This window comes from Conger conger, chromosome 13 (genome assembly GCF_963514075.1).
Source record: "Conger conger chromosome 13, fConCon1.1, whole genome shotgun sequence".
NCBI classification, from domain to species: domain Eukaryota; kingdom Metazoa; phylum Chordata; class Actinopteri; order Anguilliformes; family Congridae; genus Conger; species Conger conger.
Genome location: NC_083772.1, coordinates 19,419,785 through 19,432,326, shown reverse-complemented (window position 1 = coordinate 19,432,326; position 12,542 = coordinate 19,419,785). Strand labels below are relative to the sequence as shown.

The window sequence follows — 12,542 nt, the reverse complement described above, 5'->3', positions numbered from 1 at the left end:
TATGTTTGTATGTGTATGGCTGTCTGTGTGTGTGTGTGTGTGTGTGTGTGTGCACGCTGGCAGCAGAGGCTCATGGGACAGGGAACAAGGTTAGCCAAGGGGAGCATCAGAGCAGACCACCCCTCACCGTACCATTCCCCCCCGCACACACACACATGCACACACACACACACACACACCTGCCAAACCCAAAGTGCCCTTCAGAGATTCATTGATTTTGCTGAAGCAGCGAGACACAGCTCTGCTGGGGTTCAGATTGCTGCTGCCACTGGGCCTTCTGGCCTGGATATCCCAGCATGCTCCTGCTGGTCGCCGCGGCTGCACTCGGGGCCACAGGGTGCAGATCTGAACATGACGTTATGGTTATTAATATTTGTCTGAGAGGAAGAACAAAAAAGGGAAATTGGTTTCTTGAAGGAAATGAAGCTCAGCTGAGGATATGTAATGTTCCAATTTCGGCTTTGAGGAACTCTTGCTTCTTCTTGTGATCTTAGTGAGATGAGCTTTAAGGGCCTGCAAATGCACCGAAATCTGAATCTCAAACGTGGTAATGAACGAGCAGTGACGTAAGCGAGAACAACAGGAAGATAAAAGAACCAGGCAAAAAAAATATTTTTATGTTTTTACTTTATTATTTTTCAGTTAGTGAGGACATAAGAACAGGCCTATGGTTTGCTTGTGGTCGTTTCTGACGGTGCTGTGCTCCTCAGTGCCTGCCCTTCTGTTGTGTAATGAAACGCTCTGCATGACTCTACGCATAATGGCACAGTTCACATGCTCTTATCTGCTGCGACGGTCGCCGGCCCCCAGAGACCGTCGCCGTGCTGAGGAGATAAGTAAAGCCATTTCACTGAGAGGGGTTCAGCGAGCCCTTGGGGGATTGTGGGTAAAGGTCACTTGCTGTGCCTTGGGAAGTTATGAGAGGGATGGGCAAGCCATACTATCCCCACTGTAGCATATTCCCAGTACTGTAAAAGAGGTGCGTATACTGGGGGACGGGGAGGGCGCTGGTGGAGGAAAGTAGAGGATCGGGACACACCCCTGGCGTTTGACTGGTCTGGAAGATGGTCTGTCCGTGTTTTTGAGGACGGCCATTTTGAGTGACAGACATTAAACAGTCTTCTCAATCCGTCCATACATTATTAATCTCTTGACAGCACACATTCCCAAAACAAATGGGAGAGATAATTGTCTGGAGTACTTTAATAATCTACTAGTCACCAGTGCAGGTCCTGCAGGCTATCGAAACTGTTGAAGGAAGTATGTTTATTTGTTGGCAACATGCTCTGTTGAAAATGCTCAGGGATTTGCAGAAGTGCTGTCAGAGTTTGCTTCAAGAGTTAAAGCTTTTTCCACACATATTTGACCCAGGTCTGGTCTATGCTGGTCCACTTTGACTGCAGGGAGTAGGGAATTCCCCTGAGCTGTGTTCAGTATTTCAACTGATTATTGTTTAGTATCTGTACATGACCGAGAGCTTTGAGTTGCAGCATTGGCGAAAGCTTTTCTGGAACAAGCTATCTGGAACGTGTAACAAAATATGTATTTTCATATGTGAAAGAAAGTAAAGAAAGTAAAGGTTAGATTTTATGTTGATTTATTGATTCTCGCAGCAGTAGATCCAGCCAAAACACGTTACTGGGCTGTTATTTTTCCAGAGAGGACCCACTGTGCTCATTCTTAAAGCACTCACTGTTTGAAGGAGTGGGTGGAAGTTTTTCAGTGTCAGCAGTCCTATATTATTTTTTTGTTCCCCTGTTTTTCTTCAGGGGCGGTGATCCCTCTCTTTTGAGTGTAGTTGTGTCATTTCCCTGTTCATCCCTCGCAAAGTGTGAAAGATTTCACAGCTGTGCGGTGTGGCAGGGTTTGCGTGCTGGGTTCAGAAAGGACAAACAGAGCAAGGCGGTTTCTGAAGTAAGCGTTTTTAGTGGGACTTCCATCAACCCGGGGTGGGAGATAATGAACGGCGAAAAGGACCACAATCCCTTTCAAACTAATTCTGTCCTCGCACATTTGCGCAGATTGGCTCAAAAGTCGCCAAAATTCCGGTTTCCCTAAGATGGTTTCGGAGACTTTGGAGTGCACCAAAGACGGATCGAGGTTGAATATGGAGATATGCCAGTTCGGTGCTCGGAAAACAATACTATTAATTTCTCACTTTCGGTGAGAGGTTGTTGCCAACTAGTGATACATTTTTAGCTAGAATATTAGACTTTCTGCTGACGCTGTTCAAACAGCTGTCCATGTTCGGTACTAATAGCCTGACCACGCCCCCTCTCCCAAACTGCATCACCGCGCTGTTGTGGGAATTTCATGCCAACGCTAACCTCGCATGACAAACATTTTAGGTTCTCTGAACGTTCATCAATATTATGATAAATGTACATGCACTTGTCCAGTTTTCTTAGTTACGTGACTTAGTTCATGGGCTAAGATGGGCATTTTTGTTTTGTTATTGAAATGAATGAAATAACTCATTTGGATTGTGGATGGTCAATCACTTTAAACTTATCAGGTATGTCAGGATGTTAAACAATTAAAGCAATCTGCAATTTCAATAAATGTGTTGGTATAGTTTCACCAAAAATATGCAATACCAACTTACTTTAAAAAAAAAAAAAGACATTTCAGACTCCCGGACTTGATAAGGTAACTGTGTTCAGTTACTTGACTTGAGCACAAACTTGACCCATATTCTTATATTCTTATATTCTTATATTCTTATATTCTTATATACTTTACTTATATCTCTTGCCTACTGCTCTGTGAAACAAAAGGTGTGATTACTCTGCTGAGGTAGAGACCAAGGTCACCAGCCAAAGGGAACTAATCACACTGACATCGCTTCTGCAGGGGTGACATCACATTCTGCATGTCCTACATCACGTCTCTGAACCGGCATGATTTTTCGTGCCGTTGATCGATCTTGTTTGGAACAATAAATGTTCTAAGACTGCGATCTTCATTGCTGGTTCTGGCAGGCCACAGGGTATGCTGGTTGTTCAATAACTTTACTTTTTTAAATCACCTGCTTTAATTGATCAAATAAGTGCTGAGTAACAACAAAAACCAGCACACCCTGCGGCTCTCCAGGCCCAGGAGTGAAGACCACCGTTGGAAGACATTTTTGAAGGCTGTTCTCATGATAATGATAACATTACCTCACCATGTTCCCCCGTGTCGATGATTCATTGGCTTTAACTGAGAATCTGGACCAGGTCGTCAACCCCAGTTTCACAGAGAGTCGTCAGAAACCGCCATGTTTCCTGGCTGGTGTTAACCCCAGCTTTTCTTCCAGTCTCCTTGGTGTTTCCAGCCATCAATTTTGTCCATTGTTTTTGGAAAATGCTTGTGTGATGAACATGACTCGCTCCCTCCTGGGGGCTGGAATGGGCCTGGTAACCTCCAGGTACAGCCCCTCATAGTTTCCACTGAGATCATCAAGTATCATTTTTTTGGAATGACAATGTACTATATTATACAAAAATCCAGTTATGACCTAGCTTGAGCTGGTCAAACCATGAGTAGGGAGCTGGTCTGAACTGGTCAACCAGCTACGAGCTGTTTCAAGACCTAGCTTGAGCTGGTAAAACCATGTTGAGTATGGAGCTGGTCTGAACTGGTGAACCAGCTACCAGCTGTTTCGAAATCTAGCTTGAGCTGTTTTTTTCAGCATGGGAAGCTGCCACTGCAGTGTCTTTCATAACCTCTACCTCTCCAAGGTCTTCGGACACCGCTGCTCCTCCCCTACGCCAATCGCGTCGGCCGTAATGCATCTTCCAAAGCGCAGGAATTTTAATCGGCTGTTATGCCTCGCCGGGGAGCCGGTTTATTACTTTGTGAAAGCAGCCAGTCACTCAGCTAAGTGCCCAGGGGACCACAGAAAAGGCTGTGTGTCTGCTAGCAGCCAGCTGTACAGGGAGCGATCCAAAGTTTAACACTCGCGAGCCTCAAAGTGTCTATGAGACAGGCCACAACAGAAGCCTTTTCTTAGCGCCTAGGGGCCGCCTTCTTGAGTGCTATCTGTTCCATACCTGTTAAAGAAATAACTGGTTCCTCTTGACCGGGGCGCTGTTGGGATTAGGGGAGGGGGAGGAGGGCAAGATTAAATCTCTGCAGTGCTTTGGTTCTCTAACTGTACAATAGGAAGGATAAATTTCGCTTATAACTGTGCCTCTTGAACAGGGTGCTTACCTACTGGAAGCTAATTATGCTGTTAGCTGTTGTTTGGAAATCTTTCGGGTGTTACTTCATCAATTCTTTTAAATGTATCCCTACTAGGTTTTGAACACCAGTTTAGACCAGCTCCCAGCTTGACATTGTTTGACTTGCTCAAGTTATGTTTTGAAACAGACAAGCTATATGAACAGCTCATACCAAGCTAATAAAGTGCCTTTATTATTTATTATGTGTCCATCTCTGACTTTGATGTGACCCCGTCATGGTAGTTTGTCCACAATGACTGCATTGTGCTCAGTAATGCCCTGCACCGTAATTAAAACCCCTGAGACCAGAAGCCTAATTCAATTGCATTACGTGGACACTGACGATGAGACAGCAGCCTATGTGTTTCAGAACGCAATTATAAAATTACTCATGAACTCAGTTACTCTTTGACCCAGAATAGTAACATGCTACCACAACCACATTGAAGATGGCAATTAACATGAAAGGGCTAAAGTCTTACAAGGGGACATTGAGTATGTGATAATATGGGTGTACGTAAGAAAGATTTTGACCGATTGAGACGAGCAGTAGGAAAGGAAAACGGTGAATGCATTTTAATTGAATAATTGCCCAGTTCTTTTGAGCATACTGTACAGTATGTGGTTTCTCTGTTCAGCTATCTCAATTGTACTGAATTGTCTAAAGCCTCTAAAGACAATCGCTGAACCTCTAAAGAGGTTTTAGAGCAACCATGGGTCTGAAACCTTTTTTCTCCAGCGGAAAGCACAAGGGTTTTAGTGCCCTGTACAAATTGTTTCGGTGCAGGCAGATTGATCATTTATCCCATTAGTGTCAGTGATGGGACATGATAGCCACTCACTGACCACTGAGCCTCTCTCTGCTCCAGTGTGATGCTGTTTGAGGATTGGCCAGTAAAGACAGGTCAATCAACTGAGAGGAAACACAGGAACACGCACACCACACTCACACGGGCGCACACCATGCACACACGCACACACTATCACACACACACATACTCGCGCAAACACACACAGACGCATACTCACACACTGCACGTGCATACACAAACACACACACGCTCATGCACACATACACACGTACACACCGCACACGCACACTCACACACACACTCGCACAAACACACACAGACACATACTCACACACTGCACACGCATACACAAACACACACACACACCACACGCACACACACACACGCACACACACACACACCACACAAACACACACACACACACACACCACAGACACACACGCACATACACATGTACACACCGCACACACACTCACGCACACGCACACTCACACACACACTCGCACAAATACACACAGACACATACTCACACTGCACACACGCACACACACACACACGCACGCACACACACGCGCACACACACACACACACACACACACACAGTTGGCCTTGGTGGCCCTGCATTGGAGAAGAAGTGCTCTAATGTGCGGGTATGCCATCACACCCTGTCCCCAGTGAGGAGGATTGGTTACAGTGGCTAATTCTCCACCCCCTCCCCTCCGCACCCCTCCACACGCCACCCAAATCTACCCACATTCCACTCACCGAGGGAGGGGCACAAACACCCCCCCACCCCCTTCCCTCCTCCTCCTCCTGCAAATCAATAAGTCTGTGTCTGCCAGTGGGGGGGGGTGTAGGGTAGTGTTGGATATTTTACAGGCCTGTGGTGGTGGAGAGCGGAGGGACTCTTACCAGCCTTGTGAGGGCTGGCACACTGATAACAATGGAATAATTGAGCCCTGTTCAAAGGAACCCCCCCTGCCCCCCCCCCATCCCCGGACAGTGTGGCAGTGTTCCGGCAGCGGTGTCCGGCTCATCCCTGCTCCGGGCAGGAAGTGGAATCTCCGCACCGGATGCCTCCCTGCCTCCGGCGGGGCCGTGACCTCATTCGTCCGGGCCACCCGTCACCCGCGGTTACCGAGCCGGGGTTCTGTTCGTCCATCGCGCCTGTCACCCCCGTCTCGTTCGCACGCTTCTCGTCTTCCGGTCTGCTGATCGACTGTGTGTGTGTGCGCGTGTGTGTGTATGTTTGTTTCAAATGGGTGACTGATAGGGCTCAGGTCAGCCTTATTTATTTCTGTACTACTGTACTTCTGTACTTCATCTTTATCTCAGCGGGTCTATAGACACAGACAGACACATTATCCGTGTCAAATCTAACACTGCCAATGAATCCATTTCAAATCAAATTGGCTAATTTGAATTGGCAGCCTCTGTGTCAGAGTTGATTTTACACCGAAGATTTTTACTGTGTGAGGACAGTACAGTCAATCACCATCTGTATGCTACAGTCGTGCTTTTTCCAAAGAGTCGTCTTTGGGCCACTGTGCCTCTCGGTCTGATTAAGATTGTGCAGAGATGCGGTGAGCCGACATTAATCCATCACGGTGGATCTATAACGGGAGACGTATGGAGCAGGGACCTCCGGGGCGAGTGGCTGTGAGTCAGGCCTGTGGATCAATGCCCTGCCCCTCTGCTCTGCCCTCCTGCTGACCCAGCTCTCAGGGGGTCAGAGGTCACACAGAGCCTGCTGTCCAGCTCTGTGTCTGCTCTCTCTCGACCTGTTCGGGCCGCACTCAGAGTCCCTGCGGACGGATTCAAACTCTCGCTGTGGCACAGCTATAGCCCGGGTGGCATTGAGCTCGTCCACAGTGGCTGTGCCTAAGGGGCAGGTGACCGCGGTCCTGGAGCACCCATGCCGTTTTTGTTCCATCTGAACTCAAGCTCATGAGATTGATGGTTGATTAAATGTCTGAGGCTGAATATTCTGAATGGTGAAACGCTGACTGCCTCCAGCAAACAGTCACTTTGCATTCATCAAACCTGATTTAATCAAAATCTATCCAGTTATGTTGTTATAGTGTATAGCACAAACTACAGTAGGATAATTTCTGGGATTCTGCTGTATATAGAAGAGAGTGTGCTTGAGTCTGTGATTCCTTCCAGATTTTCCTGGCGGTGCTGGTGGTCCTTGTAGGCCTGCTGCATTGATTTTGGGGACTGACTGATTCCCATTGATTGTGCTAAGAGGTCACAGTGATGGCTATTGAATAAAAGCCAAGCTGGATATTAGCCTACTGCTGCTAGCCTTGAACCACCTCCCACCGCCAGATGAGCAGAGCAGCTCAATCCAAAAAATGTTTAACGTGTGCAGGGCAGCCTGGAGCCTAGCGGCTAACGTACATGACTGGGACGGTTGGTGGTTCAAGCCCCGGTGTAGCCGTGATAAGATCGGCACAGCTGTTGTGCCCTTAGCAAGGCCCTTAACCCCACATCGCTCCAGGGGGGATGCTCCCCTGCTTAGTTTAATCGACTTTGGATGAAGTTGCTTTGGATAAAGAGCTAAATAACAAATTATTAATTTAAAACAACCCGGATTTGAAACAATGGCGGTCATGTTCCAACCGGTGGAACCAGTAAGGTGACAAGGTTTTCAGTTTGTTTGTGCTTAATCGCTGAGTCATCGATCGGTGGCCATTTTCTTGCCAGCCGAACCTGTGTATAGTTCTGAAACTTGTTCTCCTTTCTTTCTTTCTTTTTGCTGTGGTGTCAAGATGGCGGGGGGAGATCGACGATGCACATGCCCCGCTCCGTCGGCGCGGACCTGCGGGGACACACGGCCTCCCTGATTGGAGAACCCAAGACCCCCGGCCCCACCCACTCCAGTCAGCCCCTCCTCTTCACCTTTGACCTGCCCGCGCGCCATGGCAACGGCGGCCTGTCCAACAGCGCTCCCCAGGACTACCTCTTCCTGCACCAGTGCATGAGCAGGAAGGCTGAGAACACCAGGTAAGAGTCAGCCACTGCCCCCGCCAGGGCTGCCAGAGCTACAACCGCTGCCCCCGCCAGGGCTGCCAGATCTACAACCACTGCCCCTGCCAGGGCTGCCAGATCTACAACCGCTGCCCCCGTAGGGCTGCCAGATCTACAACCGCTGCCCCCGTAGGGCTGCCAGATCTACAACCGCTGCCCCCGTAGGGCTGCCAGATTTACAACCGCTGCCCCCATAGGGCTGCCAGATTTACAACCTGGCAAAACCGACAACATGTACAACTGGAAAGGCAATCACGAAACAAGGTTCCAAGCCTCGACTGGCTTACCATTGGTGTTGAGCCACAACAGTGTGAGCTTTGCCAACGTCACTGTACCAATCTGTTTCTGATTTATCTATTTTACAGGTTTAGCCTATTGTTGGTCAACCTGTTCGATTGCACTGCTATTTATATGACAGTTATTGTTTGGTCAAATGCCATTGAGGTTATCAGTTTATTATCACTCAAAATAAACTGAACTCAAGTAAATATTTAATTTCTTTGTTCCTAAAATGTACGTTTTTCAAATGATCTTCATTCCCAACTTTGGTTCTCTGAGGTTCTACTGTATTTAAAACTGGACCGTCTTCTTGTGGACAGGGAATCCAAGCCCTGAAACCATAAAACGAAAAGAAATCTTTTCCCCAAAAAGGGCACATTTTTGGGAAATGAATTTCATTTAATTGTTAAATTATATTACATTACAACAAGGATTCAGTGACGTGCTGTTTTAAACAAACATTGTTTGTCACAGAACTACAGAACACTGACAGAAAGAATGATGCAAGCTTTCTATTTATGTTATCAGATTCAAAAATGGCAAAAATAGAAGGTTTTTTATGACACAGATTAAATGGAATGCCCTGTAATATCCTTATAAAATTATGCCAATATTATTGGTTTACCCAGTCCATGGTTTCCCCTGAAGGCCTGGGGCCTCATTCCTAAAATGGCTGTATGATCAAATTGTATCTTAAATAGTGGCTTACACAGAAGACCATGACAAAGTAGTATTTATGAAATCCCACTTCAAAGTGGATGTGATTGTATCTTCATGTCAAGTTTATACTTGATGTAAGTTACAGTTTTTTTACAATCACTTCAACCCTAATCTCTAAGCTTGTACTCAATTTTCAAAACCTTAGACACAACACTCAAAATGGTAAGCACTTGTAACGTAACCCGTTCGCCTGTTCAAAACATGCATTGTGCATTCATATCATATCATTGTGCATTGATTATCTGTTTTGAGTTTTGGGTCTACAGTTTTGAAAAATGACCTCAAGGTTCTGAAATTAGTGTCAAAGTGATTATAAAAAAACTGTAATTACCTGCTGGTCACATGGAGGTACTGCACGTTCCAGAGCTGCTCTTGAAGACCTGAAGTGGAATGTGTTTGCACTTTAAGAATAACATTTAATCCTTGAGCAAGATTTAATAAATGTGCTGGGCTACTATATTATATCATTGAGATCACTGATTTGAAAAGATCTGTCATTGGTTCAAAACAAGAGGTCATTGTAGCTCCACTCAATATGGGGTTGCGATGCCTCGTTCTTCTGTCAGTGGCAACAAGCTCATGTGGAAAGAAGGGGGAACATGGGATGACAGGTTTTAGTGGGGGGGGGGGGGGGCTCTCCCCCCATAGCTCTGCCCGGTCCTCACGGCAGTGCTGCAGATTCTAAAGGATCAAACACGAGATTAATATCGCCTCGCCCCGAAATAAAAAAAAGAAAGGGCTGCATTTGCTCTACGGGTCGCTGCTGTAATCTATCACACGCATGGAGGTGGACAGGGGACCGCACGCGCTCTGTGGGCGGGAAGCAGAGGCTGCTGGGACGGCGCGGTGATTCACGCTCCTCCGCACAGTGGATATTGCAGGGCCCTTATTGCTGTCGCTCCAGTGATCCTTTTATTGATACGTTTCTTAATTAAGTCTGTGAGATCTGGAGATAAATCATCCATTAAGTCTGAATCGCGCTGCAGAGATAGCTTGAACAGTCACACGCTCAGATTAATAACCACCCTGGAAGTGGACGTTCTGTTTAAAGTGACAAATTACTGATTAAGTGAGTCATTATTACTTGGCCACACCATGGTTTGACCCTAATCTCTTTTTTGAACAGAAATGTTTTTGGTCATCGTATTTAATGTTATTTAGTGTCTTAGGACAGTGGTGCACTGTCAGTCTTCTTGTTGCTAAGGTTTATGTATTTTCTTATATGTAAATTATTATCATAACCAGTATGGAGATGCCTCACTGTATCGTAGCAAACCCATCCCTAGAACACAAAGTAATGATGTTGTATTAAAGTTCATTATGTCAGGAAACTGGCCAAACACAAAACGTTCTCCCTATGTTGCAGCCATGTTAGTTCAGTGTTATAACATAACTGATAAAAATGGTTATTACATCCTATATACTGCATCGCATGTCATTTGATTACGTTGATTACAGCCTGTTTTGTATGAGGAATAAAAAAAAGAGGAAGAAGAAGAGTGTTTTCCCTCGAGGATGGTTTCTTTAACCATCTTGGTTTGTGGGGGTTTTTCTTTCCAAATTTCCATTTTCTCCTGTAACTACGACCGCTGCTTTGTAGAACAGCACGATACAAATTACCTTGAATTGAAATTAAATTGAATATGGGAGGCTTGTGCCTTCGTCTGGTTAAGTTGCTCCCCTTAGCGATGAGATGGGATTGCATTTATAGGACCATGAAGAATAAACAGTGCAATTCTACACAAACTTGCGCTGTTATTTTGATAGATTCTTCCTTCTGCCTAGAGCACTTCCTTTACATATCTACAGGCTGCTAGCTGCGCCCAGCTGTCTGTAATGCCTCTGAAAACAAACAATAGAGACTCAGGAGTGGAAACACAGGTGTAAATGATATCTGCTCAGTCTTTTGGTGTACACTGGTGTGTATATTTGTGCGTGTAATAAAGACGGCTTTATTATCATTATAAAATTAGCAAATGGTAGCCCAAAGACCTCCCCAGCAACAGTGCCTTATCTTTTAGACTGGGAAATTGAGTCTTAAATGTCAGAGCAGCAAGATTTTTCCACTTAGTGTCTTAGTGACAAGGACTACAAAATAAGAGCACTAAATGGGGCAAATCCCCCGGGGTGCCAGAAAGCACGGCTCAGCTGTGGGAAAGTCTGAGAGATCAATCTCAGACGTGTACGTATGCGGGTTATCTTACACTGCGCCAGGACAGATCGCTGTTCTCTCTGACAGCTCCACATGCTTTATGTCAGTGATGAAGGACTTTGACGTCCATTAAATACCGTAAGATTGCCTCGGTAACCCTTGTTATCTTAAATGGACCCTGCAAGTTCCAAAGTACTTGGAAGCATTATGATGATGATGATGATTATTATTGGTGTTATTATTATTGCCCAGTGATGGATTGGCAGCCTGTCCAGGGTGTATTCCTGCTTCTCACCCAATGCATGCTGGGATAGACTCCGGCACCTCCCGCGACCTTGACCAGGAATAAACCGGTTCGAAAATGGAAGGATGGATTATTATTATTATTGGCGAACCAGAATAAATTAGCCTAATTTTCTTGCCACTAATAATTGTATCGCTACCCTCTTGCAAGAGGTGCGATGTCATTTCCTGTGATGTTGTTAGGGTCGTGCAAATGATTTTGTAAGCAGATGTATTACATGAACAGCTTTTCACATTTCTTTCATATTCATCCTGATGACATTACAGTTTTAAAACCGTGTTTGTGGGTGTTGAGAATGTGTTTAGTGAAGTTACCATCAAATTACGCGAATGCAGGCGGGTGAACGTAACTCTGAAGCAAATTAACGTAATCACACTGGTGGCTTGGCATGTACACTGCATCTGTTTGACACGTGCGTTACTGTGTGTGTGTCTAGACCTCGGAATGGCTGCTGAGGCACTTTTTCACCTCTTGCAGTTACTCACACCTCTGCTGATCAAGTGAGCTGTTAGCACCAGACTGGATCATTCCGGTGTGAAAATGCAGTGTCTGACTACCCCTAGTGGCTGAATAAATATCGCACATTTAAGAGCGAGTGGTACAATGAGGAGTGCGGCAGAAAACAAGTGATTGTGGGTGACTAAGCGAATGTGGCTAGGCTAATGTCCGAGATCCTGCTTAGGGAAACACAGGAGGGACATTTCCTCCAAAATTGGGAAAACATCAATACAATATTATCCCTCCCAGAAAAAAAGAGAAACGTTTCTTGTTTGGCGCGACATTTACATTGTGGATGTTATGTATATGACTTATAAGATTCTATTAGGTCAGACTTCTATGGTTTTGTCTCACCCTGTAAAGCAGTAATTCCCTGTTCCTGGAGGTCAACCATCCTGTGGGCTCTCATTTCAACCCTAATTTAGCATGCCTTAGTCTACTAATTAGAAGCTAAATTAGATATCTAGCTGTTGAATGAGGTGTGCTTTGTTAGGGTTGGAGTGAAACCCTGCAGGACGGTAGAACTCCAGGTACAGGTT

At 45.7% G+C, this 12,542-nt stretch overlaps 1 protein-coding gene across 1 annotated transcript in view; it reads left to right on the top strand.

The window, feature by feature from the left end:
- Nucleotides 1–12,542, top strand: part of LOC133108733 (GRB2-associated-binding protein 2-like) — a 63,338-nt gene that overhangs the window by 38,389 nt on the left and 12,407 nt on the right. Inside the window, exon 3 of the mRNA XM_061218439.1 lies at nucleotides 7,792–8,026. Within this exon, the coding sequence (XP_061074423.1) occupies nucleotides 7,792–8,026 (235 nt within the window). The remainder of the gene's footprint in view (nucleotides 1–7,791; nucleotides 8,027–12,542) is intronic.